Consider the following 17883-nt stretch of genomic DNA (forward strand, 5'->3'; position numbering starts at 1 on the left):
CATCGTCGTGACCCAATTGATCGTCGGGCGTGAGGCGAATTTCGTTTGCACCGTCGTCGATATAGACGATTATCATTGTCGTAAGAAAACGACGATCGTTTCGTATGTGATTTTAAAATATTATACTGTCGCTGGCCTTATGTGCGTATTGTATAGATTCCTATTGTTATTATAATTAACATCGATTTTTTTTTTTTTTTTTTGGCCAGTGATACTGTTATTGTTATCAATATACGTCAGTACATCTTTTATGACGAATTTGTATGCGTTGTCGAATAAAAGTAAATTAAGATATCTGCCTCAGTCGCGTGCCAGTAAAATATTGTTTAATACAATGCAAGACGGATATTTTTGACAATTACAATAATTGCGTACACTTTTGAAACTAATTCCGTCGGTTTTTAAAATATTACATTCACCATAGTCGTTATAAAAATTGAAAATATGAAATTTGATATAATTATCAGAACAAAAAAAAATTGTACAAAGACCGTTTTAAAACAAATTTTAGATACTATTTCTGAAACATACATATTATTATTGCACAACGTCTAATAACTATAATATCGTTAAGAAATTATCGATTTAGTCCAACGATTTGTTCGGTATTTTTTATACTTTTCAGACAATTTGCATTACGTATAAAAATATTGGCCTTAGAATAGAATATTATCATCCGTTGCAGTAGGCGTAAAATTTTAAAGTGGCATGCTTTCTATACGCTTCGATCGGTGGTTGTACTCCCGGACTCCAGAAGACAAGATTGTGTGATAGTGGGCCGAAATCACGTTTTCCCACGCACCCGGATTTGGCAGGTGGTTGTCGTGTCAGCAGATGATAAAGGATATTATAATACCATCGTAGGTAGGTATATACACGTTTATTATACACAGTAATCCATTTATAAACCGCTATACTAATTTGCTTAGTCGAAGCTTGTGATTTTGAAAACAAAAAACGTTCAAGGAATATTATACCGTTACGTGTTTTGGATAAAAATCTACTTTATTTTCTATTTTCTTTCGTAGATGTTAAGATATTTCCACCTTTTGTGCAAATAATAGCAAATTCTATTTTTTTAAATATGGAAATTTTATTGCGATTGTAACACAAGCATATAAAATAAGGTGATGTGGGATGATCTTAAGTTTAACATAAGATAATGCACAATGATACACAATATTTTTTATTTATACATCACAAATATGTTTCGGGTATAAATATTAAAAACACGTATTAAAACAATAACACATTACATTTTATATAAGAATTATTTTTGCATCGAAACTTTTTTAATTTTAGAAACCGTGTATATAAATATATTTAAAAAAAAGTTATCAACCAGAACAAACTGTAGGAGATATACGTATAGTGATATCATAATTATAATCGAGATACGTTAAGTATTATAAATATGTAATGTACCCAAGACTTACCCACGACGTTCAGAAGCGCCATCGTTTCGCATAAGTAGTACCTGTAGGTCCACCAGTTGTGGTACCGCAAGTTCTCCCACAGGTAGTCGAGCAGAATCTTTTTCTTCTGCTTCTTCTCGGCATCTGTGCAAATGGCTACATCCAAGTCCATCATCAACGCCCGGATTTTTCCGCCTTCCCAGTGTTTCCACAGCCATCTTGGCGTGTAGAACAATATCGCCTACGGGAAAAATATAGATTACATTTAATTTTACAGTGATAATAATATAAAATCACATTAATTACTATTAATTAATAATAATGGCTGTGTTGTAAATAGTAATGAGTTTCAGTCTCACTACAGTACACGTGTATACTCAAATACTAGTTTCACCTTATATCGCTCCACACTTAAATTCTCGATCTGCAGGCCTCTATCTATATTACGCTACTCGTAAATATTACCAGAACATTTAAAAGGGTACAATCTTATTTTACTAAATAACAAACATAAACATGTAAATGAATCATCTTCACATCATATGACAATACAATAAGTTATAAATATTTATTTCGACAGACACAAATATCACACCATCCTCCTACAACTAAGAAAGATTTTGCAAAAGACGTATTTTCATTCCTTACAATCTGGATTCAGATTATTAGTAGCAAAACAGATAGTTTTATAATACACCTATTTAAATCAATGTCTTTCGGGGAAAACAAAAATAACAATATAAAAGTACTGGTGAGGCCAATATGACCATAATATAATATATTATGTATATATAGCGCATAGGCTACAGCTAAAACGAACAAAAATAATTAGCTACATTCGAAAGAAAGATCGTTAAAAGGATATTCGGATGCAAGTATATATAAAATCATAAAATATTATTATGCAGTAACATATTTTTAATTTTTTTAAAGACTGTAGGTTCATCCTCCCTTTTTTGTGGCACCTTTACATCACAGTGATTTACTATTCGCCGACGTCACGAGAATATACCCATACAAACACGTGCACATGATAAGTATATGTACCAAATGCACGTCACATATATTATATAATAATATAATATGACGAGTGACCATATTATGTACGGAGAGAGACCGAGCACGCGGGAGCGATCAATCATTTTGCAGAGCGAACAACAAATTGGCCAACATCCCGTACACATATACACAACCCCTCGCGATCTCCGCAGTGGACGTCGTTTTTATTGGCCAGTATATTAAAAATAATTAGAAGTAATTTTATATTTTCTTTGGCACCATTGTCGTAGTTTTGGCACCGGTCTGGGTTATGTGCACATTGTGTCAACCTTCACCAATAGTGGACTTTTTTTATTATTATTATTTTGTTATATCTTCGTTTGTTTGGTTCGGTTTTTTCTTTTCTTTTTTTTTTCTCGTGCAGCCGTTGAGTGATTTACGAGACACGTTTACCTCGAATCCTTTTGCTACCCTCCCCCCTTCTATCCCACACCCCGTGAGAAAACGAGTTGAGAAACCCGAATCAGACGTATGGGAAATATTTCGACGGAATGTGACGAGGACCCGACGGTTGGACGGACAGCCGTCCGTCGACGCCCGTACAAGAATATAATATATAATGCTATTATAATATAATATTCGGCAGAGCGCCCGTCCTACCGTCGCCGCTCTGTAAAATTTCTTAATTAGAATTGTTTCGTACGGTCTGCAGCGGAGGGGCCAAACGGCGTCCAGTTGAATTAATTTTAATGTTATAATCTAGTCTAGCCAGAGTGAACAGTCGTCGTCACGGACGGATTGTTATTATTATTTGTTTTCTTCATATATATATATTATCATTTTTTTTTTTTTAATTTTTCGTAATTCCACGAAAATTGAGGCCAACGCAGATCAGTTATTCAAAGCTATATATAATGATACTCTACACTGTCACTGTGTATACATAGTACAGGATCACAGAAAGGATGCTTTACGACTATTGTCTCTGAACTATGGCCTTAATCCACCATCACATTTTTAGGCTAATCTCGATATAGAAGAAAAAATAATAACATAAGAATGACGCTTCTTGCGATCGAACACAAAGCCGAGTAGTGGTACGGCAACTAATGAAGATAAAATTAATGACCATCGAGTGAGTGATGAACCGAAAATTAAATATCAAATGTTTTGGTGTAGGTACCTATAAAATTATAGTGTTACACATACAGAATACGGTTATTTACCTCAAAAGTATTTTCTAAAAAAAAAAATATTAAATTTTGACGGTCTATAGATAATATATTATTCAGTATTATAATGTAGTAAAATATTTACAAAATATACGTGTCCAAAGTAGGAATATATATATTTTTTTATTAATTTTTTTTTTTTAATCTATACTAAATCCGTAACACGCGCGTAATGCATATAAGTGAACATTTAAATTACAAAACAATCAAATCTAACTTATTCTAACAGTTACATTATTATTGTTTTCGACGCAAGTATTGAGTGTATAATATTTAAATAAATATATTATTTACGTTATTGTTATATGTATCAAGAAAACAAATTTGAATAATTAATTAAAATTATATTATTATCGTGTGAAATGTATATAAAAAAAACCGTTTATAGTATAAACAAAAATATCAAGCAATAACATAGTATGATAAATTACTATATTATAGTAGTTCTTTAAACACTAGTTAACCGTTTTGTCGATATAATCAACAGTGATGGTTAAGACGTCTAGACGATCGATATGTATTCATATTATTTATTCAAAGCCGTTTAGTATTTAACGTAGTATTTAAGTGTGTGCTACGTTTATTGTTTGAACAAAAAGCTAATTTAGTAAAAATATAGCGTTGTGCTCGCGGTACGATGGCAAAAAATATCAAAACCGAAAAAAATGTTCATACCTAAGGAATACACCGGTGATAGTTCCTTCGCAAAATACCACCGCGGGTAGGCTTCCCGTCCATCGAACAGCGTTGTACAGGTATCTTATATCACTCGAGGGGAGCAAAAACTATAGCATCTCGTCTCGCATCGTCTTGTTACGAATTTATTCGGTCGAGCGGGAATTCGCCTACGGCGCGGCGAGCGTCGAGAGGAGTAACATGATAGCCAGACACGAGTATAATATATATTTACAAACGAGCCGGAAGAGTAAAAAGTACAGGACGAAATTCAAAAACAAATAATACGACCAAACTGGCGCGCGCGAGGCTATAATATCATGACTTCAAACACTTCAAACTGTTTGATGACTCCGTAAAGCATTTTATGTGTCACAGAAAAACAATAATCATTATTAAAGTTTTACGATAAGTCTTGTACTTATTTTTTATCCAACTTTATTTATTCTGCTTCGCGAGTAGTTGATATACAAAGCACTAGTTATTATTTTATTCAATTTCGTTTCCTTTTACAGAAAACGTACAATAGCCATTTCGAGTAGAATTTGATCGCTGACACCTGAAAAAAAACTATATATACTGTCACAACGTGCAATGTCAATCGAACGACATTCTTCGGAGTTTTTTTCTCTCATAAATAAATAATAAATAATTAACGTGAAAAACTCAGTAGCGTCAACAAAAATTGAAGAGATATGCTACAACGAAAACTCGTTATACATTTATGCTAACATGGCCTACGATACATACATTAACGTATAATATCATATCTGACTTCGTTATCTAAATTGTTGTAGAAAATAAAAACATAATAATTAACAGTATAAACGTCCAGTATAATAAATACAATTAATGTACATGCCTTAGCCTTTAAGGAATTTATTTTTTTATAATTGGTACATTAACCGCGTGTTCACCTTTTATAATTAGAGCAGCGTGTTTACCGCCTGTGTATGCGGTCCAGATTACTTGGATATTTCAAAACTAGAACACTACCTACATCAAAAATTAAAACGCAAAAATCGAACGTCACGGATAGTCCCCGAGTACACTACACGTTAATTATTCTATATTTAGACATAATTATCAATGTCGAAAGTCCATTAGCTCGGCACAGTGAGTAGATGATTTCTTCTCATCGCGGCGCACGGTTTTCATGGCAATAAGTGTAAATTCGTAACCCAAATCGTCCGTCTCAAATCCCGTTCCTATCGCGATGCCGTGGTATCAAAAGTCAAAAGTAGGTGTACGAGACGCACAGCTCTTAAACTTATGAGTTATCTAGTTCGAGAGACTAACTTGTCCATGAATCTTTTCATCAACGAACCCTGTTTCACCACTCAGTAATAAGTGTAACATTATATCCTATATAGTGCTTGCATAACATTATTACCTAGCGTAATATCGTCTTATATTTGAACAACGCGGACCGTTGTGCGGGGACGACAAAGAATAATCGATACCGGACGACACAAATATGCGTACACAAAACATGTCTGGATGGAAAAACTCGGCGAAGTGTTAATGGGCTCGACCGATGATAATATAATGGACGTCGGTCACAAATGCTTTTAAAATCCAGAACATGTGTTTTTGATCTACGAGCGTGACAACTCGTCCGAACATCTATTTTGATGGATAATCACGAGACGTGAGTATGGATGGATATACTGTACATGACTATGGTGCACAAGCGTGTATACGTATAAGTTTATAGGTATATTTGTGAACGCGACGCTTTTAATAAAACCCATTATTTGTTAGCCGCGACCGCGTCGAATCTATTTGATTTTCGACCAACCACACTACCCGAAACGTATACGGATCATATACGATTAACACGGAAATAAATTATTAAATAATGAATACGTTTATAAAATAATGAATTTTTTTTTTTTTTGATTTTTTTAAAAAATTTTAAAAGGCATATGTTTCTAACGTACACGTATTATTGCCAACTATATTCCATATTAATTGACATAATCATTCGTACTTCTCTAACAAAAATCTTTTAGAAAAATCTACGGTATAAGACAGTATCAAAATAAAAATTGATAAATAATATTATTTGACATATCTTACAGGAACATTGAATACAATACACTATACAGTACCCCTATCTAATAATATTATATGGCTCCACGACAAAATACAATAATACAATATTATTTTAATATTTTTTTAAACATTGTTTAATTAATTTTTTTGTACTCTATAATTGTTAGTATTAATTGTATTGTAATAATATCTGTGTAACTTCTAATAGTTTATATTAATTTTTGATGAAAAACATTATATATAATATAATATTGCGATACAGTTTTAATATTTTTTTAAACATTTTTCAACTAATTATTTTGCATTCTATAAATGTTAATAATAATAAATTGTATTGTATTAATATCTATGTAACTTTTATAAAAAGGTTTAAATTTTGAATTAATATTCACGCGGCCATGCGTAGTGCAGTGGAATTTTTTTTTCAGGGATATTATGACATGTCACTATAATATTATATTGCAAAAAATCGAATAGCTCTCGTATGGATTCAACCGATAAATGTTAACTGAAGTTTGATGTTTAAATGCCTACAAAAATATTTAAAATATATAATACTATGATATTTAAATTTTAAAATCAATTTAAAAAATACGTAAATGACTCAATGCGTGGTATAGTCGATCAAGTTTAAAATTTATATTTATTTATTCATTATAATATTAACGAAAGAAACTTGTTTTCAAACAGAATACAATGTATACAACTTGAACGGTTTTCGTTTTTCGAAATGAAAAGATAAATAAATATATTTTAACCACTCCACCCCTTTCAACCACCATGCATTTAGTAGTCACTCTATACGCAGTGGCATTGCTATATAATCCGGGAATATAAGCTAACCACGAGAAAACGACGATGCGTCCTGCAACTATATTTCAAATATATTTTACGTATGACGGCGAGATATCTGCAAGTCGGTGACACTGGTGATTTTAACCCACAGAATTTTACTGACCAAACCTTTGGGTGCGGTCTCTGCCCGGGCGACGGCAATCTTAACGGCTCCCATCCGCGTGTATTAAATACATTATACACATATATACTTATATAGGTACCATGGTGCCTAAGCTGAGCGTACAATGTATAAGATATATATAGGTAAAAACACGTAGATATACTAGTACGTTTACCGTCTAACGCTACGGGAGTCGAAGAGTAGTCTTTTTTTTTACTGCGTGTCGTAAAAAAAAAACGAAACCGGTCGTTGAAAATTGTAAGTTTTTCGTTTTTATATCTCGTAAAACAAAACAACAAACGCGCAAGCGACGACTACGGGCAATACACTATTGCCTTTACGACAGTGACGGGTTAGAATGCGAGTTCGAACGGGTAATGTTATTACATACCCAGTGTATTATGTTATGATATTTTTGTTATTACGGCGCGGAGACATAAAACAATAAAAAAAAAACCTATTCTGTAGAGTAGGTACCATTTTTCGAATTGTCTATTTAAAGTAGCGTATGTATACAACGTGTGCTGTATATATTCCACTAAAAAACTGGACTTAAAATTTATTTTTTAACGTGAACCTTCGATTTATTATAAATATATGTGCTCACTGGACGTTCGTTCGTCGTATAAAATGGTCGATCGAAACTTCAATCGTTCACGCGATAACGCGACTGCCCGCTCATCTAAACTATGGCACGAGGCCTGCTGCAACAGTTTCAGAATATTGTTCTCACACACACACACACACACACAATAATTCCAACTGGGACCTACCGAATTGCCGAGATCCGGCGATCTAAATATAAATTGCCTAAAATAAACAATGGATTGTGTTTTTTTTAGTAATTTACTTGATTTAATGTATTATTGAGACCCCTCCCTCCATTACCCGAAAAATTAGAACTCTCGACTGAGAGATCGTGCTATGAAATACATATGAGGAAGGGAGAGAGAGTGTAAGAGAAAGAAGACAACTTATTCGCGCGTGCGTATTACGTAATAACTAGTACATAAAAAATTTATATAGACGTTGCTAGATTCGCTGGCCCAAGCACACTTACGTCGTTTTTTTCGTATTTTATCATTATTGTTATGAATGCAACGCGGTGGCGTTTGACCGTACGCGTAAAAAATATTCGAAACCGGTCCATGCGATTACAACAACAATAATATAATATAATGAGTTTTGTGAAATATCTTTGTGTACAGCGTACGCCAACTCGTGAATATAATACGTCAGGACATATTATTATATTATAATGATTGACGATAGCGTATATAGCACATATGGGCGGAGATCCAATCAAATATTTCAAAGGGTGCTTAACTTTAAGCAGGCTTAAGAGTTTTATTATATCTGTATTTATTTTGGAATTAATTCCGATAACGAGATGTATTTACTATTAAAAAATTAAAACACAAAAAAACTACTAATAGGAGAGGAAATCTCCCAACAGCAGTACTTGATACTTCAAGCATGATTAAATTGTAATACTCTATTATATTTTTTAGGAAATATAGCTTAAAAAATGTCTATATTAGTATTAAAACTGTATAAAATAATATAAAAATAATGGCCATTTAACCTACAATTTACTCCCAATGCCGTAACAATAATTGCCATTTATTATAACATAATATAACCCAACTATAATAGTCAAGTAGCAAGATAATTATTTATGTGTTTTTCTTTTTTTTAAAAGATTTCTTTTAATAAATATTTTTAGGAATTTTAGAAAATAGTAAGCCTCAAAATCACCTATCCACAAAACCTCTGGCAACCATTATAGTAATACTTAATTACGGACGAATCAATAAACTTATTCAGATTGCCATAATTAGGTGAGAGACACCATCGGTGGATAAAAATCTTATACCGTAAAATAATAGGTATGTATTTTACACATACACATAAACTGACATAACAATAATAATATGCAATATAAACTATATCGTAACACTCCGTAAAAAAATGCGAGATTAGTTGCAGAGACAACAAATCGACAATACGATTTATATATACGAGTATATATATAAAAAAAAAATATGCATCTCGAAAACTTGTATTGGCCACCACATCGACGTCTGCTGTAATGTCACGCAAGTTTGTTAACACTGCTGCACATTACTCGAGTATAAAAGTTAAGTTTTTTCTACAACTTTTAACTTTACTATACAATGACTTTTTTTAAGAGATGTACTGTATACAGTAGTATACCAAGACATGGTTCATTTTTTATTGTAACAAGGTAAAAATAATAATATGTATTTAACATTAAATTAGATAAAAGAAGTGTATAGTGTTTATTCGTGCATTTTTATTTACTATGTCAACGCTAACTATTTATTAAGGGGCAAAAATGCAATTACTAGTAACGGTGGTCATACAACAATATAATATGGCCAAACACTATTTCAATAGTCAAAAATGACTTTATAGGATAAATTAATTACACCTCGTAGAATAGTCAGATTTTCGATATTTTATTATTTGAAAGAGGAAAACTTTATTTAGGTCGCATTGGACTATGATTTTCTTATTTATACTTAATTAATGCTAGAAAAGTTCTCAAAAACGTTTATTACAATAATCTTTATAAATAGAGATTTTATAATTAAAGCCCAGTACGACCTATTTTAAGTCCTCATCTTTCAAACACAAAATAAAAATTATTGAAATTTGATTACCCTATTTTTCAAAGTGTGTTGTTTTATTCTAAAAACGCTTTGACTTAGACACCCTTAACCGGATAATGACGAGAAACCGCGTTAACCCATCTCAATCTCTTCCCTCCAACATAATTCCAATAATGCTAAATTATAACTGTATGACAAAGTTATACGTTGATGTACACACTCGCTTTCTAACAGTACAATATTTAAAAAAAATTTCTTTTGACTTTTCAAAGTCAATTTCTTTTATAGGGCCGGCCCGCCGACCTGATTTGAATGTTAAATAAAACAAAAAAAAAATGACTCGTCCAGCCACCAGTTGTATACAAATTAAGCTCAATAATAACATGTATGTTGCACGACCTGTAGGCTGTAATATAGTAATAATAATATATCGTAGTACATATACGGGTACCAACTACGTACGAACGCGTTTAACCTTTCAAATTCGAAACAATGTCGGGCCATAATAATAATAATAATATATTAAAATAATGTGATGTATCATTGACTAAAACACGTTGAAAATTTACCAATACCGTTATCATTGTTGTTATTGTTATCATATTGGTCGATTATCATCGCACGGATTTTGAATTTTTTTTGCCGAAAAAAACAAAATGTTATATATGTCATTAAACGGTGCGTCGGTCGCGTGCGCGAATTCCTTCATTGAAACGAAACGTAATATTATTATAAATCGACGTTCGGTTTGTAGGTACTGCAAAGACAGCGATTAAAAATTTACCCATGTCCTATGGTATAATATAAAGTATAGATACGATATTAAATTACATTAAAACAAGTTTCGGGCGTTCAAATCGTTTCGATCGAACAAATCGTTTTTTTTTTAACGTCAATGTGCGACCAACTGCGTGCACACAACTGCGCTGTTGTAGTTTTTAAACGCATACATGATAGGTATTACATCTTGTGAAGGCATGTGCAATCTAAATCGACGCGAAATAAAACTGAACGTCAATATCAATTATTATCATTATTATTCAGTATATAATTGTCTATTGGTCAACTGTATACACGGTTTTTGCGTACTCATTATTTTATTATACTTACTATAGAACTTGCAATTAATCATCGAGTAAAGTATTAAAATTTTGCTAGAGAGGGAAGGCAGCGATCCTTTATAAAATAACTCCTATGAGTGTTTAATTCAACTACCTTAAGACTCGAGCGTTACACAGATATGTGATGTTGAATTAAGAAATGAGAAAAGAAAATTAACGCAAAAACGCAAAATTAATTATAGCCTATAGGTACAATAAAAAAAACTTATAGGCAATCGTATTATTCTCAGTAAAACAGAAAATAAATTATTAGTTAACATAGTGAATATCAATTATTTTCCTTATAGGTATTTAATAGGTGTGCCGCAATAGTGCATACTGTATTATAATATAGTGCAATAATAGATCCGTGGACCTGAACTATAGTATATTTTATAGTTACAATATGCATATCACCGTTGGCGCAACTGGATGGAATCTGAAGTATATATTATTGTTCAATATTTATTTTTTTTAATTTTATTAAATGATTGTTTTTTGTTATTGGTATGATGGGTATATGTTATTTAAAAACAATGAGGAAAAATGTATAAGTGGACATTAGTCCTACGACCTACACATCATAATGTATCATATGAGTATGTATTTAAACTTGCGTTAAAGCTCGTTAATCGCTATTGTATACACATATTAGCAATAAAATAACATTATTATTTTATAATATAAGAAAGTCTCGTTCGCTTTTAAACGCGACAGACCGATTCGTACATGATATTATACGTGGGGTGCTTCCGTTCGCATATTCGCTTAAAAATTATTGCCGCCTGCCGAGTGCTAAGCCGCGGAAATTGTAGTGGGTGTAAATGAACAATCGAATAACTCATGTCGTACCCGAACATACTATATATATATACGTTTAATGGAAGTGACTCATAATATACTTATAGTATGTAAATAATTTCCCGACGACACGTCATTTTAAACGCACTTTTTACGATAATATTTTCATATACAATTATTATTGTGTTCTCCAAAATATAATAAAATAACTTGACATAATATTTAGTGTCATAATATAAAATTAATAATAAACATCTGCATATCTACTTCGGTTCATTGGAGCCGTCGCAAAAAAAAAATGATTTACATAATTTATTTTAAACTATCAATCACATATTATTATTAACACGAGATCAAACCGCGTGCACGTATGGTCGTCGTGTCTGTATACGACAGTATAATATATTTTATAATTTAATGTGTACACAAATTTACATTATATAATATATATACGTATATATTTATAATATATAGAGTGAATGCAACGGGTGTCACAAGCGATGACGTTTTGATATTTATACTAAATTATTATAATAGTATAGCGTTATATTAAAGTCTGTATGAAAGTGATCTCATCCAAAAACAATATTTCAACCGCTACTCTTCTATTTACAATCCGGAATAATCTTTAGCTTATCGAATCCTCCCGTGAATTCTTGAATAATAATTTCACTGTTTCGTTTTGTTGAACTTTGGATGCTGCGACTTGATATTGTATAGAGACGTGAAAATAGTTTAATGTAATAAAAATATGGCTTTAAAAGAATACTGATTAGGAATAGAATTATTTTATCTGGTAGAATCTGACAGGTGGTTTATATTCTAATATTCCATTATACATATATATAAATCGTCGACTATCGATGTGTGTACATTTTTTTTTTTTACTTACAATTTTGCTTTATCTAAAAATCCAGTTAAATTTTGTTGAGCGCTTGGGAAAATCAAAAAACAACCTCTTCACAAAGCACCTAATAAAGTTAAAACGTACAAATTTTCAATTGATAAACAATCGTTCGTAAAAAAAAACAATCTATATTCTCTCCATAACTTCATAAGGAAACTAAAAGGTGATATTTTTTTATTTTATCATAATTAATTTAAATGTAGTCTATATCGAGAATACTCGACGGCGTCATACCACGTTTATATAATATGTTAATAATTGTACATATTCATTCCGTGGAGAGAATCAAACATTTTTCTGTCCATCCTACTACAAAGTTATACACCAGTTGATGCGTAACTTTGAAGACGACATCAAACATTTAAAAACACAACTATATTTTTAATATATCATAAAATGCATCTACCAGAAACAGTTTTATTTTAATATAAAAAAAAAGTCTGCAGTACAAAGCACTGCAATAAATTGAAAGTAGTTACCTCCGCGACATTTGTGAACTAGTGACTAGCACATTGGAAGTTATATGATAATTTCATACAAAAATAAATTAATACGAACAAAATCATATTTTAATAAATAATAAACCATAATATTATGGTATTATTCTTGTTTTTACGTGAATCAGTACCTATCACTATTTATTGTACTTATTGTTATAAGTATGTATAATATATAATAATATTATAGGTAACTAATATTAATAATAATCGTGTTTAAGAGCGTAACACGTATCTTGTACGTCGGCCCTATAACCGTCCGTCTATTCGGCACGTCCCTGACGTTTAAAGTCGATATTATTTTTAGACATAACCGGCACGTAAATCGCATTGTCCAAAAAAAAAATAATAATAAAAAAAAAAATTTAAAACTAAAACTAAAAAAAAGAACGGTACGCACGCGCGTGTAAAAAAAGGGAGGTGGATAGATGATGGGCTTTAAACGGCTGTTCCGGTGGCCGCCAGCCAAACGCGGACTGTGGAGCAAGTATATATGGTATCGTTTTTCAACCGCACGTGCGATGATCTTTACCAGGTGGCACATTCCTCCCCTCCCGCGGACATTGCGTTTATTTTTTCCGCCGTTTATATCTGAAAAACGCGTTTGATACATCACGCGAATTTAAATCGTGTCAATACGTCAGCATTGTTTTTTATTATCATCGTTACGATCATTATTATAATACAATATGCTACGGTCGTAGCGGAACACGGCGAGGGAGAACCGCGTAGTGGATAGTCGACGTCGACTATGGGGGTGAATGCGCGGGCAGAAACGGAGGACTAGAGGTGTCAGAGTTAGGACTAAACGTTACTTTTAAGCGGACGTGATTTTCTCCCAGAGATATAAACATACATCAGTGAACAATGTGAATAAAAAATTAATAGTGTGAAATACGCAATGAATACTGTATCTACTAATAATATGTCAATATTAGAATCCAGGAAATTATCACGTATGTATGGAGGTACACCATCGGTCGAGGTATTGGTCACTTGGCAATAATTGCGATCAAATGTTGGGTGATCAAATGTCCACCGTGTCTTGTGGACAACTTTCGTCAAACATTTGACGCATATCCATATAAAAAATAATTATAAATATATATAAACTAGTGTTATAGATCCATTAATAAAAAAACAAGTACTTAAAATCCGTGACTGGCGTTCTAGTACATAAGTATGAATACGGTTCTTGAGACTTATCCCACTGTAATGTTATCTTCTCTTAAGCGTTTTTAATTGTCCGTGTTAATATCGCGAGATTGTATAATGTGTATACACGCGAACTGATCGGATAAATCGATAGACCAATACATAATGTAATCATAAAAGACAATGGTGTTGTATATTAATATATAATATACGCAATTATACACCCATATATTAGAGTGCATGACGTGTGTCTTTGTTTTGTCCGTAAATAATAAGATTCTGTTAAGTACATTATATGTGTAAGGGCAAAATAAATAAGATTTTACACGATCATTTCCAACCTCAGCTATATAATATTATGTATAGGTACTGTTTAAACTACTAATTTGCGTCAGAACACCAATTATTGCCTCGATCGTTTGCACAGGTATAATAATATATTATTTAGTATTGGAAATCCGTTATGATTTATTACTCATTATGGTGTTAAAATGTTCAATGTGATGTCGTTATGTACCGATGTCGTCTATAAAACATTACAATACATTAACACTATAATATATTATAATAATGAACAATTGCTTTCTTTGACATGTCGAGGTCGGCGGTTTGGCGCGTTCCTTTGGTTTTTGATTAAACGCAATAATAATTTTGCACCATTAACCGTATCTTCGCGACACATGCAAACAATAATAATTATGGCGATGGCGATAATGGTGATGATGACGATACAAACATTGTAACAAAATTATTTAATTTCACGGTACGACTTTCCGTGATTTAAAATAATGAACTTCGTCCGAGGGACGTACACATTGGTACACACGTGTGCGTGTATAATATATATTATACATAAAATTGTACAATTGTTATTAATTATATCTTGTCTACTCGTTTGCTTCGCAATCATGGTTTGAGACTATTATTGTTATAGTTATAATTTATATAATAAATATAATTACCAACAAACACATCGGCAAAAAATTATCTGCAGAATTTATGTTTTGTAGATTGAACCACGTCATCTTTGGGCATATGCAAATAGAGTTATATTATACATTAAAAAAAAAACTCAATTTTATTTTTCACGCTTATACTTCCGTCGCCTCTCTCGTCTGTTACTGTTTACTTGCGCTTATTAAAGTATCAATAATCTATGATTTATAAATTATAATTTACTATAAAATCAGTATTACACAATGGCTTGAAGTAAATATACCTATAAATTGTATAGTATATTATATGTATACAGAATATTTTACTAAACATGCTTACCATCTCTTTAATCTTCAAATTCAGCAGTTATTCAAATTCTGATCGTTTGAAGTTTTTAATAGGTATTAGTAAGTATTTAAAGACTATAATATTATCAGGAACTTAGGCTTTTTACCATTTATTTAAAGAAATATACTATGGCAAAATAAATTTCTTTTTTCAAATTGATAATCGTCTCTTTTACTGTAGATTGTTAGACAGATTATATATATTTTTTTTTTTTTTTTGTATTCAAATTCAAACAAGTAGTTTCTGAGTTATTAAATTTTATATACTAATGGGATATTAATCCTGAATAGTTGTTTAGCACTAATTATGAAATATATCTAATATTTAAACTAGTACAGTCTTATTTAATATATTCAAAAAATATTGACTAATTATAAAATTCTAATATATTATTGTAATTTATAAGTAATTAGAATTATCAAATTAATAAAGCCCCACATATCATTAAATTTATTACATTCTTAGTATATAAAGTAACAATAAAAAAGATGATGCACATTTACAAAAAAAGAAGTTTGTATCGCTACAAGATACTCCTAAAATGTATCTAAGTATATGAAATTATGGTCTTTAAATAGAGGCACTTAAATATTCTATAATCCAGAATGAAAAAAATGGAGCCAACCGTATCTGAATCTCTCCGTATAAACAAGACGAATTATATTATAATGGGGTGAACTCCACTCGATTAATAATAAATCCAAAAATGTTTAATTCTTCGTGGTTTTTTTTTAACGTAAAAAACATTACAAAGACGGATATATTTGATATTTGCCGACGTCAAGTCGCTTTTATGGTGCACAAAAGAGCGTAAAGAAAATAAAAAGGCTATTGTTTCGTTACTGATACTGCAGCCATATCGTGTATTTTTTTAGAGTATTATAATGCCCATAGCGACGGAATTCCAATCAAAATCTAATTCATTCATTGTTGAACATATTTTATCTGATCACAAAATTGTAAATATCGTTAAGAAAAAAACACGAACAGATTGTTTTGCGTGAAGTTAATTGAGTTATTATGAATGCAAACTTGATTTTCTTGAATTATCTGAATTCCTTCTATGGTCACATTCAAAATAGTTATTTTAAATTGATTACTGCTTACAACCTTAACATTGTCCAAGCCTAAATACATACGTATACTTACAAGTATTTATGTTTGGTGACAATATACCCCATACCACATTAATTCCGTACGTTTAAATTATTTTTGATAGTTACAGTAAAACTTCCTTTAACGTCCTCCTCTATATAACAGTCATACTTTTTAGTCTCCTTAAAGTATTATGGTAAAAATATATTAATACCCTAGAGGCCCCGAATAGGGAGTATTATTAAGAATATTATCACAATAAATGTGTCCGAAATAGAAAAATGTTCAATTGTTTTTAATTATTTACGTCAGTTTATGGTTATCGTATCGTATTTAACGATAATGTAATAAACATAATTCAAATAATTTTTTTAAACTTGATTATACAACAACAATTAATTTTTTTTAAATTAAAATTATAGATATAGTTATATAGTAAATAACTTTTCAGTATTGCATATTTCATTTTTTAATGTGTAGATTTTACTTATTAGATACGTATTTGATATCTTTTTTTTTATTTGCATGTACTCTATAAAGCGGCAAATCTGAATTTCATGTAAAATCATCTGTATAGAACGGTCACTTCTAATACAGCGGTCATTATTTCCGTTTTCTTCAATGACCGTAAACTGTATGGAAGTTTTACTGTAATATCACTTGGTTTAATAATAATAATAATAATAATATATATATATATTATAAAAAATATACGTCAAAACATCAATCGAACACGTGTTTGAGAAACCTAAAAATGTAAGACAGCAATCGATGTTTAAATAATATAAAAGCATAACATTAACGGCAATAAACATTATACATATACACGTTATTATAGCAATAAACATATTTTTATGGTGCAATTAAATAGCATATATTAACGTTTCGTTGTAATAGAAAAAAATAAGTTGATATTAATGTATATAATATTTTGTGTTATTAATCTAATTGTATTACTAATTACATTAGCAAATCGTAAAGTATCATACCAAAACAACGCTAGACCGGCACTAAATATATAAATATACATCGTAATTATAATATATACAGAAACGAATTCGGTTTGTCACG

General features: G+C 31.1%; 1 protein-coding gene across 2 annotated transcripts in view; it reads right to left on the reverse strand.

Annotated features, from left to right (window-relative positions):
* The window catches only part of LOC113559218 (innexin shaking-B), a 43079-nt gene that overhangs the window by 15351 nt on the left and 9845 nt on the right, over nucleotides 1–17883 (reverse strand). For both annotated transcript variants that reach the window (XM_026964865.1, XM_026964855.1), the window contains exon 3: nucleotides 1437–1656. In XM_026964865.1, the coding sequence (XP_026820666.1) occupies nucleotides 1437–1656 (220 nt within the window). The remainder of the gene's footprint in view (nucleotides 1–1436; nucleotides 1657–17883) is intronic.

Source organism: Rhopalosiphum maidis, chromosome 1 (assembly GCF_003676215.2).
Source record: "Rhopalosiphum maidis isolate BTI-1 chromosome 1, ASM367621v3, whole genome shotgun sequence".
NCBI classification, from domain to species: domain Eukaryota; kingdom Metazoa; phylum Arthropoda; class Insecta; order Hemiptera; family Aphididae; genus Rhopalosiphum; species Rhopalosiphum maidis.